This window comes from Enhydra lutris, unplaced genomic scaffold (assembly GCF_002288905.1).
Source record: "Enhydra lutris kenyoni isolate GAN:26980312 unplaced genomic scaffold, ASM228890v2 scaffoldscaffold7, whole genome shotgun sequence".
NCBI classification, from domain to species: domain Eukaryota; kingdom Metazoa; phylum Chordata; class Mammalia; order Carnivora; family Mustelidae; genus Enhydra; species Enhydra lutris.
The window spans coordinates 44924502-44949774 of NW_019154091.1; the positions used below are offsets into that span (position 1 = coordinate 44924502).

The 25273-nt window shown below is 39.6% G+C and overlaps 1 protein-coding gene across 1 annotated transcript in view; it reads left to right on the forward strand.

Annotated features, from left to right (window-relative positions):
* The first annotated feature begins 244 nt into the window (after nucleotides 1-244).
* The window catches only part of LOC111142031 (pleckstrin homology domain containing A5), a 239541-nt gene continuing 214512 nt past the window's right edge, over nucleotides 245-25273 (forward strand). Inside the window, exons 1-3 of the mRNA XM_022494952.1 lie at nucleotides 245-336; nucleotides 486-565; nucleotides 2835-2892. Coding sequence (XP_022350660.1) covers nucleotides 245-336; nucleotides 486-565; nucleotides 2835-2892 — 230 coding nt within the window. The remainder of the gene's footprint in view (nucleotides 337-485; nucleotides 566-2834; nucleotides 2893-25273) is intronic.

Genomic DNA, 25273 nt, shown 5'->3' on the forward strand with positions numbered 1-25273 from the left:
CGGGGGGGGGCGGCGACGCGGGCCCGACCCAGCCGGGGCGGCCGGGCTGGCGGGGCTGGCGGGGCGGGCGCCGCCCGAGGGGGTAGGGCGCGCGCGGGGGCGCGCCGGGCCGGGGAGGCGCGCTCCGGCCGCGCTCGCTCCGCGCTCCCCGCGCTCCCTCCGCTCGTCGCTCGCTCGCTCCCTCCTCCCTCAGCAGCAGCGGCGGCAGGCAGGAGAAGGCGGTGGCGGCGGCTGGGGATCAGACATGGCGGCGGATCTGAACCTGGAGTGGATCTGCTCCCTACCCCGCTCCTGGACTTACGGGATCACCAGGGGCGGCCGAGTCTTCTTCATCAAGTAAAGAGGGGCGCGGTGCGGGGGGCCCGGGCGGTGCGGGAGGCCGGCGGGAGGCGAGGAGGGCGCCGGGTGCGCGCTGCTCCAGCCCCTCCGGCTCCCCCGGAGCCCCATCTCACGCCCGGTGTCTGCCCCTTTTCTCATCCCTGCAGCGAGGAGGCGAAGAGCACCACCTGGCTGCACCCCGTCACCGGCGAGGCCGTGGTTACCGGGCACCGGCGGCAGAGCGCAGGTAACGCGGAGCTCGGCCGGGCCCGAACGGAGTTGGGCGCCGCCGGGAGGAGGCGGCAGCGCCCCGGCAGCCCGCCGCCCCGCGACCTGCCCCCGGCCGCCGTCCCCGGGAGGCGGCGCGGTGGGGCGGAGGCCGGCGGAGGCGGCCGCAGGTACGGGGGCCGCGGGGGCCCCGCCGCCGGACTTCTCTGGAGTCTGAACGCTGCTCTCTCCTTCGCCTTTCATCGCCTCTTGGAGAACGGAGCCTTCCTCCCGGGCCCTCTCCGCCTTCCCAAACCTGGACCCCCGACGCCCCCAGGGAGGCCGACCCCCCTCTCCCGGGAATTCGAGACCCTGAGTGCTTCCTCCCGCGGCTGCTCCTCAGTCCTTCCGCCAGCACCCCCGCGCCCGATCTCACCCCCTCTCAACCTTTAGGAAGTCCTTGCCCACTCCCCTCCGTGCAACCCGGGACCCTGGCCCACGTCCGCCGGGGTCAGGGTGTCCACATCGCCTCCCTGTTCCCCGGACAGCTGCTTGCAGTCGTCCGGCTTCCTCCTCCCCTTAGGTGGGACTTGTGGGGAGGTGACTGAGGAGGAGGAGGAGAGGCGTTCGGGGGTGCTGCGAGTCTCTCTGTGACAGTAGCGCTCTCCCTCCTGCCACCGGAGCCGCCGCCGGAGCCCGAGGACGTATTTGCAGCTGCAGCTGCCGGCCGGCGAGACTCTCGATCCCCGGCAGCAGCCCGGAGGCGGTTGGGATGCGAGGGGGTGCTTCGCAGTTGGGCCCTCATCGGAGAGTGTCGGCGGGGAGGCACATCTCCTTGGAGCCTGGGCCAGCTCGTTGCCATGCCGAGCAGGAGCTGAGCTGCAGAAAGGTGGACTGGAGCCTCCCGGCTGGTCTGGCTTTCTTTGGTCGCTCTTTGTTTACATTCGTGAAACTTGTTTGTCTTTGAAATGTAACATGTGTTCTCTCACTGGCCGGCCTCTGGGTCTTGTCCTGGGAGAGGCTCGAGAACTGTTCGGGTCGGAGGGCAGGCTGGCTTCAGCAGTCCTTCAGAGCTGCCCTCTGGGATACTTTCTCTCCAACTCTGAGATTCTGGGACTCTCTTAGAGGGGCCAGGATATGGAACAAGCCTGCCTTCTCGATTAAATTCTGGAGTTCACTGAAGTGACTAATTTCCAAATTTGCAAAAAGGTGGAGGAGGAAAGGGAAAGCAAGCATGGTGAGGTTTTTAAGACATTTCTGACTAATACACTGTCATATTTCTTAACTCCCCTCCGCAGTCTTTGACTTCAATATGCACCTTTCAGTGTTTTGCATATATATTTCAACTCTCGTGGCCTTTTTGCCTTATGGATAATAAACTTACTTCGCAAAGGACAATATGGTATTTAAATTATTTAGCCTAATCATCTTGTGGAATTATTTCATGCTTATTTTGGTTATGTGTGATATGAATTTGTATCCTGTTTACCCCCACAGAATTGAGAACATTCACACTACAGAGAAATTTTATTCTTTTTTTGATTTCACATTAATTTTTAAGACATGATTATCGTGTTGTTTTTTTTTTTTTCCTCCTGGTTTGGTATGCTTTTGACTTTGTGGTTTTATACACACGTCACTGGTTTTCATTTCAGATATTATGTTTAAATCGAAGCCATTTGTCATTTGCAATGTATAGCATATACAATGATCATCATTCACCTGTAACTTCACACATTTTAGCCTAATCTGTAGAAACATACATGTATAGAGTATGTGATGTCAGAACTCTTTTCCCCTAATTGAATACTTAGGAAGTTCTTTCTCATCAGTGACACTTCCTGGATGGATTCATTTATGTAGCTGAAATGTATGGTCTTAAATAAACACACTTATACCTAAGAAGAAGCAGGTGTTGCCTTTAATGCAGGGTTTGGTGGGTTTTTTTTTTTTTTTTTTTTTTTTGGCCAGCCATCATGAGTATTTTACCTAGGATTAGAAGGCTTCCCTTGCTTTTTTGGGATGCTAGAGAGTAGTAGTTCCTTTTCACTGATCATTAAAGTATATAATCATGTAAGATAATCTCTAATATTGTTCATTCTTTTCTGGTGGCTTTTAATTTGAATCTCCATTTTTCCAAAAGTGATATTTTGTTCACTATGAGTTTTGTTACCAGTTCAACATTTTTTTTTAGAAATTTACATAATAAATGGAAATAGCTGATGATGGAAATGAATAAGTAAAATGGATTGAAACTTATTTTGCTATCCCATTGAAGTAATACTAACTGTAAAATGTATGTTTTTTAGATTTGCCTACTGGCTGGGAAGAAGCATATACTTTTGAAGGTGCAAGATACTATATAAAGTGAGTTTTTTAATTTTGATTTTTTCCTTGCTAATTTGAATGTTGTAATTAATCTTCAGTTGAATAGTTGTATCTCTAGATATGCTCATAATTTTTTAAGGTCTATCAAATAATACTGACTTTATATAGTGTCATAATTTTGAGAGGAAAGATAACACTCATAGTTTTCTTATGTTATTTGCCTGGACATACATGCATTTGGAAATTAGATCATTGATGGTCACAATTACATGTTTGGTCCTCGGTGATAGGGTATTACAGTATTTTGTCTTCAGCATGTTACCATATTTTTTTTCTTTTAAAGTGAATTCTGTTCATGTATATTTTAACCACAACTGTTAATAAGAAGCAAAAGTAATGTGAAGCTAGGTTACAGTTGGATGAACAATGACAGAGCTGAAAGTAAAAACCAACAAATAAATACTAATTATTTCACAAACATCTGTTGGAGCATTGTAATTTGCCTTAGTTTATTTAAATATGTCTAAGTCTTTAAAATACGGATGTTTTATGGTTGGTTGTGATTGAATAAAAGGCTTTCACTAGAGCTTACAAAGGAGAGATGACCAGTCAGTCCTGACTTTTAATTCTAAAGAACATTGAATTAATTTCTGTTTCGGATTCACTTAGTGGTACCTGGAGACAAATACAATGCTTGAGGTCAACAGTATGCAGGAAAATTTTTTACCTCCCAAGGGGAAAATAAAAGTGGTTTTATCTTCATTTTAAATTAGAAACTATTAACTTAAGAGCTTGTTTTAAAATTTTTTATTTAATTTTAAGGAACTGAAGCTTGAAAAGAATGCTTAAATAAAAGATTTGGTTGAGATGTCCATAGTTTATTAATAATAACAGATACCTAGCTAAAGCCACCTTTATTTCATTGGGCCCAATAAAGTATTTTACTAAGTGATATTTTTAAGATCACACCACAATTCCATTAAATTATAATTACCTGTATGGTTTTAAAATTTTTCAGAATGATATTTATGTAAAATGTCAAGGGCTATTTATAGGTATTAGGAATGATTGCATTTGGATATAGAAAGAAGGCAGAAGTAAGATCCAGGCATGGAGGATTTCATGATGTGGTTCTTCTCTGGATAATTTTCAGTTACATCTTTAATTTGGAGATTGTGCTGTACATTATTAGATGGCCTAAAAAATAAAGGCATAAGTAAAGTGCAGCGTCATCAGGTATTTTCCTAGTGTCTATTTTCATTCTGTATTAAAGTGAAGTTGTATTGTCAGGAAAAGGGCATTTTTTTGAAGGTAGTCTTGATATTTCTGAAAAAAATTTTTTTTGATAGAGTTCATTTATTTTTATCCAGTAGTTTTACTATACATTAAGGCTAGTTAATCTTCTAAGAATAGGAGTAACACTGTAATTCTCAGCAATATTTTAATTCCTGTGAATGTGTGTACATTCTTAGATGAACATTTATTCAGTAGTACAAAATGTTATTCTGTGTGGGCTGAAAATTTTATTTCAGAACTGAGCCTTTTGAAAGCCTGAATTTTGTTCCACTAGCCATTTTGATTAGATTTTTCTTTTATGTTGACTTAAACAAATTAGAATCTTCTGAGTGTCATGCCCAAGTAAGTTTCTCAGGAAAATGAGGACAATATTACAAAAGCTATAATAATTTTACTTTAATTCTGATGACAGTTTTAAATTACTGGGTTTTAATCGTGATATTAATAGTCAGCCAATAATTGTGTCTGAAAATAGTAATAATTTATATTATGAAAGTAAAATTTGTTGTAAGATTGAGTATGATAGAGAAATATATCACTCATTAAACTTCTTGCAGTAAAATGATTATTGACAAATACATGATTTGCTGAATGGGAGGTGCTACTTTTTTTTCTTTTTGGGTGTATCAGACTAATTTCTTTTAAGATTAGTTAAATCACTAATGTGGGCCATAATTTCCTAGAAATTTTTTGCTTACTTGTATATGAGCAATTAAGGATGCTTTTTCATTCTCATATGATAGGGGCACTACTTTTGTCTTAAACTTTGCAGCTTACCAAAAGCTTTTGCATATTGCCATGTCTGAATCTCATCTTAAACGTGAAAGTAGTCAGAAGAATTACTATTTCCATTGTCACACCACATAATAAAACAACAGAAACATGCCTTTGGAACTTATAGGCTGCAAAGATAGCAAGATGAGAAACCGCAGGAACAGGAACTATATTTACAGTGTTCAGAGAAGAAAGGATAGAAGTCTGAAGTAGGCAAGTGATTAATGTTGGTGGATGTATTTCTCATTGTTGGTTCTTTCTTAGATGAAGAAAGGAGGTTATTGATCAAATTATAAGAAAGGATGTGATACAGGGAATAGGGTAGATTTTGTTCTCACGGAAGGAGAGAAGATAGATCGATAAAAGACATGTTGACCCTCCTGCTATTCCTAATCTGGTGTTCCTAGGAGGTTCCCTTAGCAAGAAGAAGGGCCTAAAGAACTTGAGTTTCTACTTTTGTGCCCAAAGGTACATATAACTCTCAGATTATTTCTCTTCTGAACAAATGGTGGTGGTGGTTCAAAATGGCACACTGCCAAAAACTATTTCTGTATAATACTTTTTTTTTTTTAAGATTTTATTTATTTATTTGACAGAGATTACAAGTAGGCAGAGAGGCAGGCAGAGAGAGAGGGGAGGAAGCAGGCTCCCTGCTGAGCAGAGAGCCCGGTGCAGGGCTCGATCCTAGGACCCTGAGATCATGACCTGAGCCAAAGGCAGAGGCTTTAACCCACTGAGCCACCCAGGCGCCCCTGTATAATACTTTGATATTGATCATTGTATCTCTGGTGGTGGTAAGGTGAAAAAGGATTGAAGTGGGGGTAAGTTGCAGCAGTTCGCTGTATCTTGACCTTCTTAAAGACCTTGGAGCTCAGTCTTCATGCCTTTAAATTAGGCTGGCTGGAAATGGCAACTTCTGAATTCCATCCCATTTTTAAATTTCTCTGGATTTTATAATATTTTGGGAATTTGTAGTAGTCTGCAAAATGATGAACTCAAGGGCCAAGAAGACATGATACGGGAAATATGGAAAGATGCTTAGCTTTCCTATGGTGCCAACTATTTTAAACTTTGTATAGATAACCACAGATGAATATGAAGTGTGTAGTACCAGAGCTGTGTGTGCTTTCTTTCTGTTGCTGCATTTTGTGCTTTGTAACATACCTTCCCTGGAGAGCTGCGTGGGAACGGTTAATAGTGCTCTTGTCAACACAGGACCTGATCAGAGTTAGAGTTGTATAGATTTGAATTGGATAATCAGTTTATAGAATTTTTGAAATTGGTTTCTTAATAAAAGTTTACAGTTAGGTAAAAGAATATATAATACAGAGAATATATTTTACTTTAAATGCATTTGTGCAAAACATGTTAATATTTGAAAATTATTTATCATAAAGATAATTTTTTCTGACAGAAGTATTTTTTCTGTATACTTTTTTTTTTAAAGATTTTATTTATTTATTTGACAGAGAAAGAGAGAACAAGCACAAGCAGGGGGAGTGGCAGGTAGGGGAGAAGCATCCTCCCTGCTGAGCAAGGAGCCTGTTGTGGTGCTCTATCCCAGGACTCCGGGATCATGACCTGAGCTGAAGGCAGCTGCTTAACCGACTGAGCCACCCAGGCACCCTTTTTTTCTGTATATCTTAAGCTAGCCAGCTTAGAAATTATAGTGTCTGTATAAAAACACATATATACAATATGTTAATTCATATTAACATATTCATAATAATTCATATTATTTATCTTTAGGAAGAATGCAGAAAATTATCAGTGGGTTTTATAATTTATGAAGTATAGCTTTCAATATCCAAATAGCTTATGAAATACAGAGATTAGTCTTAATATATTTGAAAGTTACAAAGCTTTCTGCTTACTCCTTGAAAATACTGTTTAATGACTCTGTAATGACAGGTCATGGTAGCTTAAAATGGATGTGTCATTGACTATCCCTTTGTGCTTCAAAGCTGTAAGATGGTTAACTTAAAGTAACAAGCAAATCTTAAAACAATGCTCTCTGAGCAATGAGAAACTTTGTTCTGATTATTTAAAGGTCATTGTCTTATGCGGCAGAATTGGGAATCAAAAAGTCTTCGCACGGTAATAAAAGTAGTGTAGATTTTGTGAGGTTATATTTTCATATTGCTTTTTTTCTTGACTTAAAATTTTAAGTTCTGAAAATTGAACTTTTTCTTAGATATGCAAATAGAGTAGTGTTTGATTTTTGACTAATGAAGTTTCTTTTCAGTATCTGCGATAGCCGAATCTAATGTGTGCTTGGAATTTCAAACCAACCTGCAGCGAGGGGAATTCTGGCTTGACATAGCCATTTAAGATTGCAAGTGAGGAAAAATATTTTGTTTCTAAATAGATAATCACATTTTGAACTATGAGCAGAGATAGGGAATGTGACATAACTGCCACCAAGAATCTTAGAATGTATTACTATATATTTGATATTTTAAATTGGTGGGTACATTAATACCATAATATTATAATTGGGGATAGCCGTATAATGCTTAGAACAATTCATGGATGTTATATTTCTTTTTTATATTCATGACAGAGTTTTAGACTATAATATATGATTCTTACGTGCGTGAAGCAGTTTATGCTAATTCATTAGGTACAATGCAACTATGAACTATGGTTTCAACCTTCAAGGAGTTTCAAGGAAAAAAAACAAAACAAAAAAACTATGTTAAAAGAGGGAGGTGGTGGTCTGCCTGGGTGGCTAAGTTGGTTAAGCATCTGCCTTGGGCTCAGGTCATGATCCTGGAGTCCCAGGATCCAAGTCCCATATCCCGCTCCCTGCTCAGCAGGGAGTCTGTGTCTTCCTCTGCCCCTCCTCCCTCTCATGCTCTCTGTCTCTCTCATTCTTTCTCTTTCTCAGATAAATAAATAAAATCTTAAAAAAAAAAAAAAAAGAGGGAGATAGTGGGGGAAACATGAACTTAGTCCTAGGTCCTAGGTCTTCAAAAAGGGTTTAGAGAACCGTTTTTGTATTTCTTAAATGTTTTTCCCCTTAATGTGTTAGACCGTTTTAGTTTTTTTAATTCTCAAAGCTCTGGTATGTATTTAGGAAGGGGCAAAATGAGCAGTAGAAAAATAAAGAAATTGGTTAGAAGAGTGAGAGTTGGAGGCCCTGGAGACTGGGCAGATGTAAACATCCCTGTAGAGCCACCTTTATCCAGGAGAAATAAAGGGTTTCTTAGCATTTGTTGATGAGTGTACCTCTCCCGTGACCTTTTTACTTTTCTATAACAGCTAGGTGTAAGTTGGGATTAAATGTGTAAAGTTACATGTATATATGTGTATGTAAATTGGAGTTAATGGGGTAAAAAAAAAAAGATCCTAGTTGTCTGTCAGATGGTGTCACAAGGAAGCCTGGGAGGAAGAGTCAAATGAAGCCAGGTGGTCCGGGAAAGGCTTAAAGGAAGATGTGGGAGTTGAGCTAGATTTAAGTGTGTAGACGGAGTTCCAATGGGTTGATATAAATGGCTGGTAGGTTAAATTGGTAAGGCTGGGAAGGTGTATAATGTGTGTGATTACTAGTGAGAACTACGCGTTGGTGAGTAATGTCAACACAGAAAACACTGGGATGCTGTTTGGAGCTGTATTGTGTCTGGCCTTGGAATGTCAGGCTGAGATTTTTATTTTCTAGCTTGCTGTTGCAGATTTTCTTTTGGTATAGCATTATCGTGTAAAGTGCAGGATGGATTAGAAAGGGGCAAACCTGGAATCCAGGAGACCAGTGCTAAATCTGTTGCTATAATAATCCGAGAGTTGGTTGTACCAAGTTGGTAGTAGCAGGAATGGAAAGGAAGGCCATTGATCAATGATATTAAAGAGGAGTTGACAGGCTTTAGGAGTCTTGCTGAGCTAGGAGGTTGACAGAAAAAGAGGTCAAAAACCACTCAAAGCCTTTGTGTCTGAGAGGCTGTAAGATTGATTGGTTCCCTTGACCAGAATAAGGGAGTAGGTGGGGGGGAGAGGAGAACTCTGGGCGGAAGTGTTGATCATGAGCTAGTCTCTGAGCTGGTTGAGAGGACATAGCATTTTAGGTGGCTAAAATTGGCCTTTCCAAAGGACTCCCCCAACAATAGCTTCTTTTTCTCCTTCACAAACAAGAAACACAACCCATTCTCCCTAGAAAATCCTATTTCAGTTACCTAGTTGACTAGACTATACATGTTGTATAGATGTACAGAAATGTTGTGTTGGTCCCATTATTCATTTAGCAAGTACTTAGAGGGTATTTTGTGTGTGCCAGGTGCTGTAGGCTTTGTGAAGGACAGACATGAACCTTGCTCTTAAGGAGCATACCATTATTTTGTGGGAGAGACCATAATAAAATAATCACCAAGTACATAGTCGTAGACCGTAATAAACTGTGAAGTATGCAGGACGCTTTAACCAGATACAGTGAGCAGACTTGGCGCAACATGAGGGTTACTAGAAGAGGACTTTCTCACAAACGTGAGGAATAAGTCTGCTTCTGAAAGTTCAGTGGCGGAATTCCCAGAGTGGATCATAACAAAGTAGTACAAAAATCATCTGAAAAATGAAGAATAAGTAGCATCTGAGGCTTGCAACTGGACCATAACCTGAGTGAAAGTTCTGCTGTATCTGAAAACTTGGGGTGGGATTGGTGTGGTTTGGAAATTGAGTAAAGGGAGAAAAACTGAAGGAGGAAGTTACCCTCCACTAAATGATAGAGAATAAGGCTTCACCAGTTGGTTTTGATGATTATTTCAGTCCCAGTGGCAGGGTCTTCCCATCAGTTGTTCACAGATACATTCTTTCTTCTGATTCTCTCCACACGTTTTGAACCCCTAAGTGTGCCTTAGTGATTGAGATCTATCACTAAACAAAATAGACCAGAAAACTGTCCTGTGTAATGGGATGGGTGGGGGACAGAATATCAAAGTAAGCTTTAGTAAATAAGTACTTTTTATAGTATGTCTGAATATGCAAATGCTGTGAGAAAATAACGGAACAGGGTACAGTGTATCAGGAGAGGAATGATGAGGAATGAGTATGGGAAGAAAGTTGAAATCAGGGAAGTTAATGGGTTGTTGTTTGGGGATGTCTCTGGTTGGTGTAATCCACCGTTACTTAGGGAAGTAGGGTGCCCCTGCAGGTCTGAGCAGAGGAGGCCCGTGATCCAGCACCCTTTGAAAGGGTCATTCTGACTACTGTGCTATGAGGAAATTTTGGAGAGCTAACGGAGCCCTTACAGAGCAAATTCTGGTCCCTGTCAGATTCTCTCCTTATATTTTTCGTTCTTAGCATTTAACAAGGTGATGATTAAATATTGAATTGTATAATCACCATGTTTCTTTTAAGCTGCCAGTGATTATCAGTTACCATTGATTTAGTAGCAGCTTTCCAGGGGGAAAAGAGAGCGCCACGACCATATTAAATAAACCTCTCCATCCTTATTTCAGAAACAGTCTATTTAAAAAGTACATGTTAGAATCGAGGCAGTGCTTGTTTAATACCTGTATGCTCATACTCTGTATGGTAAGTAAGCTTCATGAAAAGCAGTCTTGTTCACTGCTGTATTTTTAGTCTTGTGGCCTAAGCCCTCTCATAGTAGCTCCTCAGTAAATATTTGTTGATTGAACTTTGATGATGACAGTCAAATTCTGTGCTGTTCGGAAACCTTAAAATTTGCCTCCTTGTGAAATTTAGGTATTCTCTCCATGTGACATTTATCCCAACATGAATTAGTAAATCATCTGTGCATTTGGTTTTTGTGATTCTTGGTGAGACAGAAAGGATCTGCTTAGAGGCCTGATTGTAAACCTGATCCATGACAAAGCCAAGATAATGCAGGGACCTGAGATGCCTCTCACAAGGTAGCTGAAATCTAGATTTTGCCCCAGCCTTGGCATTCCCATTTAGAAACTTTGACAGTTCAGGCTGATGTGGCTTCTAGGGAGCAGGGGAGATCTTGAGGTCTATACTGTTCTCCTAGTATGGGTAAAGTGAATGTAGATCAGATCTTTAATACAGATCCTAGAATCCTGAGAGAACCTACAGAGTGGTCCTTAGGAGGTACAGATGATGGAAGTTTAGAGCCAGTTGGAGAACTCCTTGGTCACTTAGGAGTAGCCTCTCAGCTATTTGGGAATTGTTCTCCAGGTGGCCAGTAACTTCAACTCTTTGAAGTCATAATAATCTTTATGTTTTCCACATTCGGCACATAATAGACAATTAGATGTTTGAAATGAAGATCTATTACAAATTGTAATTAAAAAAAAAAAAAAAGAGCAAGTCTTTATCCAAATTTGGACATCCCAGGGCATTTTTCCACTTTTTACTTGTCATCTAGACAGGATTCTTATTGTTGCAAATGTCAGTGACCCAAAGCCAATAGTATAAGGAAAAGCAAACTATTTTCCACATTAACTCCAGGAGTGATACAAATGAATTCTTTAAAGCTCTTACCTTTTTTCACTTTAGAAAGCTTCTTTCCACTTAACCTGAAAAATTATGCTTCAGGCCCAAATTACACCCTTTCAGTTTTTTTTTTTAAACCCAAAAGGTAAGGTTACTTATCCATTACCAAATTAAAAAAAATCTTGGACAGGACTTGGACCACCTTAGATCACATGCCCATTTGCTGGAGCAAAGACTGGCCCTCTGGTCTTCAGTAATTTTCTGTCCTTGGCTGCAGCCAAAATTACTGTTGGCAAGCGTCTCAGAAACCATGTGATTAGAGAGAAAGGTCCAATTCACCGTAGGAAACCAGGGTGTGAAAGACGACAAGATCAGAGGTCTGCTCCTTCTCCCTTATAAATAGTGCAACGTTCGCAGAGCCAGGAAGGCAGTGAGCCCGAGCATCTGCAGAATTCCAAGAAGTGAGAGTGTCAGTGATCATCAGGGAAGCTTTAGGCTGTACCTTGCAGAGGGAGTAATTGAAAAGGTAAGCAGGATTGGGTCAGGCCTAGACCTGGGAGAATGGAGTGCAAGTGTTGAATTCTGAAGAAGAAACAGTAAAAAACCGAGCGTACTGGCTGTCGTGAGCAAAGGGGATTGAGGAAAAATCACCCAGTCCTGTTGTGTCTACAGAATTCCTAGATTTGGAATTATTGGGAAAGGATGTGACCTTTTTAAAAGGTTCAGTACCTTAACATTTTGCCAAGTTTCACTGTAGAAGATTTGTACACATTTATGTTCTCTCCTGCAGTATATGAGAGTGTATGGAAGTGCCCCCATTTCTCCCTCACCTGCAGTTAACACACTTGATTGGACAGATGAAATTTAAAGGTAACTGACAGAGAATCTACATGGATTGTTGTTAGTGATACAGATGGTTTAGAACAGGGATTAGTTTTCCAGTTCTTTTGCTATATAACCAACTACCCCAAATCTTAGTAGCTTAAAACAGGAATGATTTATAGTTTCTCTTTCCTTTGGGTTGACTGGGCTCAGCTATACCATTCTTCTCTTCTTGGTGGTATAACTGAGGTCACACGTGCAGACACATTCAGCTGGAATTAGGTTGTGGCTGGAATATCCAGTGTCTCTCTCCTCCTGGCCTCTCATCACTTACTGGTTTATCTAGAATTTCTTTATAACATGGGTATTATAACATGACTGGCTTATTTTATTTTATTTTATTTTATTATTACTATTTTTTTAAGATTTTATTTATTTGACAGAGACACAGAGAGAGGGAACACAAGCAGGGGAAGTGGGGAAGGAAGAAGCAGTTTTCCTGCTGCGCAGGGAGCCTGATGCGGGGCTCGATTCCAGGATCCTGGGATCATGACTGGAGCCAAAGCCAGACACTTAACAACTGAGCCACCTAGGCGCCCCTATTTTTATTTTATTTTATTATTATTATTTTTTTTTTTTTGAGAGAGAGAGAGAGAATGAGAACATGTGAGTGTGTGCCCGAGCTGCGGGGAGGGACAGGGAGAGAGCGAGCATGCTCAGCATGGAACCTGTTAGGAGATCATGACCTGAGCCAGAATCAAGAGTTGGACCCTTAACTGCCTAACCACCCAGGTGCTTCATGGCAGCTGGCTTCTAAAGGGAAACTTTTCAAAAGGACAAGCCCTCGTGCACAAGCACTTACAAACCTTTGCATACATCATGCTTGCTCATGTCCTGTTGGTCAAAGCAAGTCATGAACCAAGAACAAAATCAAAAGTGTGAGAGGACTAGACAAGCCTGTGACTACAGTAGGTGTGGTCATTGCAGATCATTGATGTAATAGATTACCAGAGATGGAAGTAAGTTACAACTAGGATTGCAGCTCTTAATTGATGAGCAATGGCACTGTGAAGCACTGTATTCGGAACTTGGAGACCAACTCCTGGATCAGTAGGAAAGCCTATTGCACTAAGCTAGTGATATTTGTAAGGGCTTAGCTGAGGAGGTGGGTATACTGGTTGTATTTACCATCTTTTAATGTCTGTGAATTTATATCATAAAGCTATAAACCTAAAAAATAAAAGTAATTCATGAGCTTGTATGTAAGGCCGAATCATTTAAAGACATTTGAGTACTTGAGTAAATTGAGTCTTAAGCTTTTGTTCATCCTGGTTTCATATTGACAATTAATACAGTTGGTATAGTAAAGATAATGATAGGTGGGTAGACAGATGCCTCACCTGTGTATGTGTTTGCATGTGGGTTTGTGTGGGGGGAGATTTTAAGTGCTTGTCTGAGTTGTCAACTTGACCTCTTCAGACTAATTATCAGGGGCAGTATTTCCAAGTAAGCACTATAGCACTCTGCATTCTAAGGGAGACTTAAAATGTTATTCCTCTGATACGGTGTGCAGAGTCTCCTTTTATAATTTTCCCTCCCACCCTGTAGTGTACTTCATTTTCTTTGCATTCACGTGTGCATATATAGGCAAAATTGAGATTGTACTTAAAAATGAGATTATACTATATGTACTTTCTATTTAGTAAATATCTTAGGTCTTTGCATATTAGTAGGTATTAAGTCAGCACTGTTCTTTCAGTAGCTACAAAATATGCTTTGATTATTTGGCCATACCCCTATTGTTGGACACTTAGGTTTTTAAATTTTTTTTTCTCAATTTCTACAAGTGTGTGGTGAACATACTCACATATAAACTTTGTGGTTATTTGCAGCTATTTTTAGAAAATGTTTGTTAAGTGGGGAATAGTCGGATTAGGCTATGTGTGTATTTTAGCTTTTGATAAATACTGTAAAATCCTGCTGTACATCATAAATAGGGTCTAAATATTGAAATTATTAAAATGCATGCTTCAAAATTAATGAAAAACCACTGTTCTTCACTAAGTCCATGGAGTCACACAAAAAATAGGAAAGTGATAAAATGCGGACACATTCTGCCAAACTGACTGCATAATGCATCAGAAAGCCCCAAGTACGAGTATGTCCCATTCCTGAATGCCTTTGCGAGTTGGGAGTTGGGCCATCTACTGGGGCCATCTGATAGTCACATCCAAATGAATGGTTTTACTATTCGTGGTTTATAGTTAGTCCAGCTCTCCTCCAAAAAGTTTTTATCATTTTCTCCTCACACCAGGCAGTGTATGGGATTATTCTCTCTCTTATTCGTGCCAGGATTTGGTATTACCAGACTTAACATTTCAGCTAATCTAATGGACAAAATTGAATCTTGCTTGAATTTGTATGTTCTTGGTTTTGGCTATGCTTGACATCTTTTCCTTGATTTGTTGACAGTTTGAATGTCTTTTGTAAATTGCCTCTTCTGTGTATTTTTTCTTTTTTTCTGTTCTGTCATATATTTATTTGTATTTTTGATGCCTGAGCCAGTTAGCTTAGTAGAGATCTCCAAAATATTTTGGTCGTGTACTCTACAGGTAAAAAGTTTTTGATTGTACACCCCATTGTATATTTATAAATTATACATGTATTGCTGTCAGTTCATGTCTTACTCATTAGTAAAGCTTATTTTTCTTATGACTTAAAAATTAATGTACATAGGGGTGCTAAATATTGTTTCCCACAACCCAATGGAAGTCTCATGTGTATCCACCTAGAAAACCACAAGTTCAGAGCACAATGAGAGTTAGGCCCTTTCTCAACCAGTTAGATTTGCCAAGAGGAATGTGCTTCTTTCTGTAACCACCATGGATATAACTTGTAGGTCTATGGGCACTGAATACTCTATAGAATTAGAAAGCAGCATGGACCAGACTTTGACTCTATTATGTCTCTTAGCCATATTTGAGAAAATTTCTTAATCCTGTTTTGTATCCGTTCCTTCTTACCTTACCTGTTACGTAGGCCTATGATGTTATGAGGTAATTTATGTAAACTTTGAAAAACTGTAAAACTTGGGATAGGTACGAAATACATGGATGTTTGTTTTTTAAATTTTAATTCCCATGGATATTTGTGTAAGTTCATAACATTGGGTAAATAGAGAATACGTTTCAGTGTTACTTATGCTGGGAAGCAACTTAAGATGCATGACCTACTAATAGTGGTTCAGAAACATCGTTTTAAGTGTTCATCCCAGGTAGATTTTAAACCCCTTGAAGGTAGGAACTTCACCAACACTTCCTAATATGTGTAATAAAAAGTGTTAGGGATGGTATCATGTACATTTAAAATATACATGTTTGGTTTATTAAAATGTTGTGTTCTACTTAAGAAAGCCCTGTGATTTAGGAATTAGAAATCAGTTTATTTGTGAAGTGCCTGGTGGTACAAAGGAAGACTTTCTTTAAAGAGTAAAGTAGCTATTGTCCAGGGCTACAGATAAAAAAAGCAGGACCTAGCTTGAATATATTCTCCAGGGTAATGAAGAATTTAAGACACTGTAACATTAGGGACTCTCACATAGGCAAGCAGAAATGAATTAAGGGGAGAGAATGGTAAAGGCAGTATATAATATAGTATGCCCAGGAGTGACTGTGAAAAGGCAATTTTGAATATAGATGTTGCTGTTTTTTAAAAATATTTTTTATGAATTTTTTTGAAAAAATGATTTTAGCTGTAGAATAAATTATCTGTAGAAAAGCACGGATGAAGGATGTAGAAGTAAAAGAACTAAAATCCTTGTCATTAATAAAAAGGAATTAAAAAAATTGGGATCACATCTGTGTAAATGTTAGGTTTGAGATATTTAAAATGTATTAATACTCAGGCTCTGCAAAGGTGCTGGAAAACAGGCGCTCTCAGGCACGCACTGCTGGCTGGCACAGGCCAAGCCCATGGCCAGGAGTGGCTGGAGTAGGCTGGGACTAAGAACTATGGGCGGGGAGCCAAGCAAGGTCACATTCTTTCTGAACACTTTCCTCTCCCTCTTGCTTGATTCTCAGAACAACCCCACAGGGTAGAAAGCAGGACAGGCCTGGTCCAGTTCAAGTCACTAAACCTTTTATGCTTACCCAGATGAATTGGGGGGAGGGGAGCAGGTAGAATGTGTACTTATTATATCTATTTTCAAAAACTTAGTACTTAAAATTTTGGAGGAGGTAAGAGACAGTAGGCAGACAAAAAATGAAATCCTTACTGAACTTGGAAGAATAGGTAAGTTTCTCAGAAACTATTCACACTGAGAAGTTTCTGTATTTCAGAAAAGAATGATAAAAGGACAAGGAAATCAACTACTTACTTCTTTCTTTCACAGAGGACTCCCAGGTCATTTTGAACATTTACCTAATAATCCCGATTTTTACAGTATCAAGTCAGCCCTGCTCTTCTAATATGAATGATTATCAGTTCAGCTGCTATTCCTTTCTCAGTGGAGCTGCAAAAGAAACTCTAAATTGAAAGTAAGGAGAAATATTGGTAGGAGAAGTAAAATCCTTTGATGGGGTTCTAAATCCTTTTTGTATATAACAGTTCCTGCCTGGGCTACTTTTAAAGCCTCATTGCAGAAAACCCTGAAATTAAAATATTTCACAATTTTTGGCTTCAGTTCTTCAAAAACCTGAAAAGAGATGTAATAGATTATCACAGTTGAATAGTTATGTTTAATTATTCTTACGTATCAGTTATTGCTATATAACAACCATCTAAAAATTTAGTGGTTTAAAACAATAACTGTAGGGTGCCTGGGTGGCTCAGTGGGTTAAGCCGCTGCCTTCGGCTCAGGTCATGATCTCAGGGTCCTGGGATCGAGTCCCGCATCGGGCTCTCTGCTCCGCGGGGAGCCTGTTTCCCTCTCTCTGCCTGCCTTTCTGCCTACTTGTGATCTCTCTCTCTGTCAAATAAATAAATAAAATCTTTAAAAAAAAATAACTGTATATTATATTATTTTTACACATATCCCTCTGTTGGCTGAGCAATTCATCTTGCTGCTTTTGGGTTTACTCTTTAGCTGTGGGTCAGGTAGGAAATTTTGCTGATTTTGGCTGTCTAGGATGGTGGGAATGACTGGGCTGTCTTTTGTATGCTCTCTCATCCTCCAATAGGCTTGCCCAGGCTTGCCTTTGTGGTAAAGGCAAGTTCCAGGTGAGCGAGCAGAGTATGCCAGGTTTCCTGAGGCCTGTGCTCAGAATTGGGACAGTGTCACTTCCACTGCTTTCTTTTGGCCAAAGAAAGTCACAAAGTCAAGCTCAGATTCAAGGAGTGGAATAACAGACTCCCATTTTTTTTTTTTTTTTTAAGATTTTATTTATATTTTTGAGAGAGAGAGCAGCAGGGAGAGAGAGAGAGAGAATCTGAAGCAGACTCTGCATTGAGTGCAGAGCCTGACATGGGGCTCAGTCCCTAGATCCTGAGAGTGTGACCTGAATGGAAACCAAGAGTAGGATGCTTAATGAACTGAGCTATGTGTGCCCCTGGATTCCCAACTTTTGAGGGAAGAATTGGAAACTCATATTACAAGGGTTGTGGATATGGGATGGGAGTGAGGGGGGGATGGGAGGTGGAGAATTGGAGCATTTTTGTAATTCATATAGTACGTGCCAAAAAAAATTATTGAACCCAGCTGAAGTTTATGGTTTCTCTGTTTTAAATATGGGATTACACTTGATCATGGCCACACTGCTGATCATGTACTCCTATAAGTATATAGAAAATTAAATGAATGCGTGTGAGATTCTCTTCTTTATTAAGTCTGTTAGTTCCTAACTCCTGTAGAGCTATTTTTTTTTTCTTTTGATGATATGTTTAGTTGGTTTGGTAGTCTCATTGGGGCTGTCTGTTCAAGGTTCAAAATGGGTCCTAGGGCTTCTCTTGTGGGGGCTGGGGGTTGAGAAGATACATAGGTTTCAGTGTGTTTCTGGAAATGGAAGACCTCCCCTATCCTGCCCAGACCTAAAACCCATTGACAAGACACTTGATGTCCTATTGCCATGTTTTATTTACCTCATGGTACATAGCACTGGCTCCAGTTCTTGTTCATTTACTTTTTTGGTGGTTTGTCATCCCCCTGCTGGGATGTAAGCTTCGTAAGAGCAGGGACCTCCTCTGACCCGTTCACTACTGAATTCTCAGACCTTAGAATAGTGCATATGTCTTCTCAGGAGATGCTCAGTAAATATTTGTTGAACAGTTTTAATAAAAATTTTGTGATAAGAGTGTTACATGCTCAGTCTCTGGTACATTGTAGACACTCATTAAGTATTTATGCAATCTTGAAGGAGGCTCATGGGCAGTGGGAGCTCAGAGAAAATGAACATTTGGAGCAACAACGCGTTTTTTTCATGAATGCAAAGAGAAGCAAACGAGCAGGAGAGTGTAGAGTATCAAAAATTTGTTGAAATGTACCACTGGAATTGAGGTGGGGAAAGAAAGAGGTGGAATAAGAATCTGATTGGTTGGAATAGAAATTCTCTCAATACCAGAGAATCCACAGAGGGCAAGTATGTTGGGAGGTTAGGGGTTTGTGTTGATGCAGTGTGATCACTGAAGTAGTGATTTCAAATGTGCCGCGGTATGGGACCGATAGGGGGTGAATGAATGGCTTAGCGGGTTGAAGGACCTCGAGGGGTAGGAATAAACAGCTGCTGTTGGAGATCGTGCATCATACAGCTCCTGTCCTCAGGGGAAAGTCCTCAACAGCCAGGATATTGGGGTAATGTTTTGAGAAAAGTTTGAGACCATAGGAAAATTCACTAAGTAGGGAGCACCACTTCCATAAGTAGTTTATTTTTATTTATTTTTGTACTTATCTTTGTATCACTCTAGGTAGTTTAGTTTACAAAACAGGTGGCGTGCAGGCCAGGTCAGGGACAGAAAGAACAAAGCTTTGTAGGGCTAATGCTGGGTCAGGGGATGGGTTGAGAAGGGAATGGGGATGGTATGAACCTGGGCATCGGGGGCTTGATGGATTTAGTTTCAGTAGACCCTGGGACTAGGGGATAGAGGCTATGATTCATTTTGACCAAGGGTGATGGTCATTCCAGGAATTTTGGGCCTCTGGCTCTGTGAAACGTAGACATATTTTGAACTCTTAGGAACTTACATATTGAACAGACATACTCATTTAACTGCTTCATCTTTTCACTGTAGGTTTTTTGGTATATCTCAAGTATCTTTTTAAATGAGGAATGACATTTTACAAATGTAAACTATTTAAAAATGTGAACTATTAATGATGTATGGGAATACTAAAGGACAGTGATTTAATTTATGTAGTACCGTTTATCAAGTACTAAAATCCAAAGATGAGGATTTTCAAATTAGTATTGTCTGTGGTTTTGGTCATAAAGTTTTTTGTATTGGTATTAGCAGAAGTAGATGTTTTAAATGTAAATATTTAATCTCTTCTTTTTGCTGCTAGTCACTTAGAGAGTTCAAATTGTGTGGTGAACCAGAAGAAAATTTCATAATCTTTAAACCACAAAGTTATCTAATAGACAACAGAGTTGGAATGACAATAGTGGAAGATTTTTACAGATTCGGTTTATTTTTTTATGACTATATAGTATTTCAGTATATGATTGTACTGCAGTTTAACCATTTATGATTAGTGGACATTTGTTTCTTATTTTATGGCTGTTATATATTATTTTATGGTTCATGTACATTTGCAAGAGTTTCTCTAGAATATATATCACTGAGATTGTAAGGGACATGCATTTCAACTTTATTGAATGTATTTTCTGAAGTGGTTGGACCATCAAGTTCCTTCCAGCCGTATGTGAGTTCTTGTTGCTTCATATCTTTGTCAGCACTTGATACTGTCCGGCGTTGACATTTTTGACCATCTGGTGGTTGTCAAATATTTTCTTATTGTGGCTCTTACCTTGGAATTGCAGATTAGTAAAATTTAGCAACTTGTATTAGGTCCATTGTATATTTGTATTTCGTCCTCTGTGACATGCCTATTTATATATTGTCCACTTTTCTTGGCATCTTTTTTCACAGGACTTTTGGAATTGTTATGTTTGTCTATCAGTGATAGATGGTAATCTTTTACAGATCTGCTCTCCAAGTTTGTAACTTGCCTTCACTTTCTTTAAGGGCTCTTTTGATGAAGGTAATTCTTAAGTTTCATGTAATTATTTATCGGTCTTCTGCAGGTTATGATAGGGATTTTTTTCTCTTTCCAGCCCTTTTTGTCTTTTTCCGTTTTAGCCCTCATACTTCTTTTTGTTGCTGGCTGGTACTTCCAGTGCGGTGATAAATAGAAGCAACTGTAGCTCTGACTTAGAAACGGTGCTTCTAACCTCATCGTTAAGAATATTTAGGGATGCCTGGGTGGCTCCGTCCACCAAGCGTCTGACTCATGATTTCAGCTCAGGTCATGATCTCAAGATTGTGAGATCAAATCTGCTCGAGATTTTCTCCCTCTAGCCCTCTCCCACTTGTGTACATGTATGCAATCTCTCAAATAAGCCTTTTTAAAAAACAGAATATTTAATGAAAGTTTTTGGAAGGTATCCCTTTCCGGTTAAGAAAATTCTCTGCTATTCCTGTTTAATAAGAACGTTTATTATTGAGTGAGTGTTGAATTCTATTGAATATTTTTTCTGCATCCATTGAAATGACTTTTTAAATTTGCTAACTCAGTGAATTACTGTGAATTGTATTAATACATTTTTTTAAAAGATTTTGTTTCTTTATTTGACAGGCAGAGATCACAAGTAGGCAGAGAGGCAGGCAGAGAGAGAGGCGGATGCAGACTCCCTGCTGAGCAGAGAGCCTGATGCAGGGCTTGAGCACAGGACCTTGGGATCATGACCTGAACTGAAGGCAGAAGCTTTAACCCATTGAGCCACCTAGGCGCCACTGTATTAATACACTTTTTAATGGTAAACCAGCCTTATATTCTTGAAATAAACCCAACTTGGTTACGATATTCTTTCTGGTTTATACATTGCTGGGTTGGATGTTTCGGTGTTTTGTTTAGGACATTGCCATTTGTGATAATAAGTGAAATTGCCTTATAATATCCTTCTCTTGTACTGTGATTGTCTGCCTTTGATATCAAGGTTATTCTAGCCCCAGAAAGTGAATTGGAGGGTACTCCACTTTTTTATGTTCTGATTGCATGAGATCAGAATCAACTATTGAGAAAGGTGTTATGATTTTTTTGTGTGTTTTTATAATTTTTTTTCAAGATTTTATTTATTTATTTGACAGGGATCACAAGTAGGCAGAGAGGCAGGCAGAAAGAGAGAGGGGGAAGCAGGCTCACTGCCGAGCAGAGAGCCCATTGTGGGGCTCGATCCCAGGACCCTGGGATCATGACCTGAGCCGAAGGCAGTGGCTTTAACCCACTGAGCCACCCAGGCGCCCCGTGTTTTTATAATTTTTGACTGTTGGGATGACTTTTCATTTTCTCTATGAAGTTGTCATTTTTTTTTAATTTGTGAAATTATGTTAACAGATGTGGGCAAGTGTGGAATTTATATATTTTATTAAGTACAGAATGTGTCATCTGAATGCATTCAACATTTTATGATTAGAGGGGGACCTTGACCTCCATTTATACTCAGGGCCTTGCCTATTTTGTCTGATTTTAATACATCATGCCGGCCTTCTTTTATTTCGTACTTGCCTAATATAACTTTTTCTACTCTTTTACTATTAAAAAAAAACCTTTGTGTATCCATCTATCTTCTACATATCTCTTTTAAATAAAGCATATAGTAGATTTTTATCTAGTTTGAAAAATTTTTTTCATCTAGAAATTTAGTCAACTTCTATTTCTTGTGCCTTCCTCTTTTATATTTTCTTCTTGCTTTTTTTGTTTTTTTTTAAGAAGATAAGCTATATAATTTTTTACATTGTATAGACCTCAGATACTAGGTAGGAGTAGATCCTAAATTTCACCTTAGTAGTTGACTTAGACATAATTTCAATATATAACACAATTTCAGTAAGAAATTGTTGGCAGGAGAGTTATTAGAGGGAATGCCTGACAAAAGGTCTTCATAATTTTGGAAGAAGTGATTCTTTTTTTTTTTTTTTTTTTTTTTAAAGATTTTATTTTTCTGACACACAGAGACAGAAATCACAAGCAGGCAGAAAGGCAGGCAGAGAGAGAGAGGAGGAAACAGGCTCCCCGCTCAGCAGAGAGCCCGACATGGGGCTCGATCCCAGGACCCTGAGATCATGACCCGAGCCGAAGGCAGAGGCTTTAACCCACTGAGCCACCCAGATGCCCCGGAAGAATTAATTCTAAGGAAGATTACTGACTGCTCTTTTTGTGTAGTTGGCATAGTTAAATACACTGGTTAAATGCTTTTTGCTTTTTTTGTTGTTCATATTCGTTGATGGAAGCATAATGTTAAAAACTAGAATCTCTTAATAATAGCTTGATAATTATATTGGCCTTCTGGTAACTTAAAATAAAATGTCATTTTTTAATCAAGACTTCAGCCAACACTGAGTACCATCTGTATTAAGGTCTATACCTTGTGAGTACAGAGAAATCACGGGCTTTGCCCTGAGGGGTTCAGATGCCCCAGCATTATCTCCTGATGTTAAGTTAACCCCAAATAAAAGTGAAAAACCTCTTTCTTGCTGTATCAGTATTGAGCTAAACCTCTGGAGTCATAGAGGCATGGCTGAGGCATAGGGAGGAAAATGAAGCAAGGGGATGAGAAACAGTAAGGAAGAGTCAGAAAAGAAGGAAGGGATTCTACTAGGGTTGTGCAGGTCGAATAGTGTGGCACTGACTGTTTCCTTCTGTTGCCTGTCTTTAAGCAGATTATTTAAAGATGCATGTATGAACTCTTAGTCCTTATCCGAAAGCTCATTGTCACATACTAGGAAGACTTCACAAGCTCAGAGGTGTGTTTTTGTAATATCAGCTGTTTGACCTGGCAAGAAGGAAATTCAGACAGTCCCAAACTTGTTTTAATCATGAGATTAAATAAAAATGCTTTTGGGGCACCTGTGTGGCTCAGTCTGTTAAATATCTGACTCGCGATTTTGGCTCAGGTCATGATCTCAGGTTCGTGAGATGCTGTCCCTTGTGGGGCTCTGCACTGGGAGTGGAGCTGCTTAAGAGTCTCTCGCTCTCTCTCTGTCTCTCCCCCTCCCCACTCCCCACCCCCCTGCTTCCCCACCCGACTCCTGCATTTCTGTCTAGTAAAAGAGCCCTTGCCGGCAATGGAAGAAAGCAAGTCTTTCCTATTAAGTCCCTAAACCTTGATTTTTCTTCATGTTCTGTGTGTGTACTGCTCTGTTAGTCTTTAGCCAGATATCTTCCTGATATGGAGTAGTTTGGGTACCTGTAGATTTTTAAATAATCTTTAGAATCACCTGCATCAGGACTTTAAATGTGACTTACTTAGAATCAAATGGAGTAAAGAAGATAACCATTTAAAGATGGGAATCATAATCTTTGGCATATAATATTATTGATCTTTATGTAGAATTTGTTTTACTCTGCACTCAAGATTGCACGGCCTCCACTTGGGTGACAAGACTATGAGAGATAGAATTATTTCCTCGTAATCTTTTCAGTGAATCAAACACATGGGAAGGAATAGTGACGATTTCTGGCCTCTGTGGAACTGAGCATGGTAATACCTTACTGACCCAAATGTCCTAATAACCCCAAAACGACTTTCATGGCTCTCTGGAAATAATTCATATCTGATTGAAGATCTTGTTTATCTTCAGAAACACTCCTGAAAAGTGTGCACTCAGTGACTGGTCCCGTTCTCTGTCAGTTTATACAGGTAGACCCAGGTGTATGGAGAAGGTGACTTTTATCATTGTACATGTTCTTTTCGTTTGCCTTCTGAGACAATTATTTGTCTTAGAAAGTAGTTTCCATTTTATAGTCTTGCTCTTTGAAGTTTCCTGTGTCAGTTCTTGTCTCACAAAGTGAGTATTGCAGGGGCCTCCCTTGGAGTGCAATATTTAATTGGCAGAGGAATCAAAAAAAGGCTAGATGGTTGTATTTCCTTGCCTTTTTTTCCCCCTTTAGGGAATAGAACCAAGCCAGTCATTACAACTTCCGTGAAACAGAAGAGGAGTAATTGGAAATTTTTGTAGAGCAGTGTAGAAAGTTGGTTTTTACTTTGGAAAATTAGTTGTGTAGAGTTTCTCAGGTTTAGTGGTGAAACTATATATGACACTGAATTTTTATGTTTTAGTTTTAGGGAGAAAGTGCACAAAAATTCAGTATTCTATTTAGAGTAAATATTTCTGGCATCCGGCATGATAACACTGCTTGCTGTTGGTTTCTTACTGTAATGACCAGCTTATTCTACTTGTTATTTCCAGGATTTGTCCTTTTCTTTTTTCTAGCTTTATTGGCATATAATGGATGTATACCATGCCAAGACTTTTATTAAAGTACAGCTTCCCAGCACTGATTTTTTTCATTGCAAAACCCCTTGCACTTAGTTGAAAATTACAAACAAAAGTTTGAAAATTTAAAATAAATTTATTTTTTAATTGAATGAGAAAAGATGAAATTAACTGAGGTTTTTATGGTACATAATCTGTCAGGCAGTGGGATGCAAAGATGAAATAGGCAAGGTCTACAAACTAGTTATTCTCAGAACTTCAGAATTGGTTTTGATAGTCATTAGTAATGTAATAATATTTAATACCTACTATTTGCTAGATATAATGCTAGACACTAGGGATAACAAATTGCCTGCTCATAGTAGAGCTTTTTTATGAGCCTCCTTTCTCCCCTCTCTCTCTGCCTGCTTGTGATTTCTCTGTCTCTGTCAAATAAATAAATAATAATTTTTTTAAAAGAAAGAAACTACTTGCACCTGTACCTGTTATTTAATTAATTTATTTATTTTTAAAAAGATTTTATTTATTTATTTGACAGAGAGAGATCACAAGCAGGTAGAGCAGCAGGCAGAGAGAGAGAGAGGAGGAAGCAGGCTCCCCGCTGAGCAGAGAGCTCGACGCGGGGCTCGATCCCAGGACCCTGAGATCACGACCTGAGCTGAAGGCAGAGGCTTTAACCCACTGAGCCACCCACGCA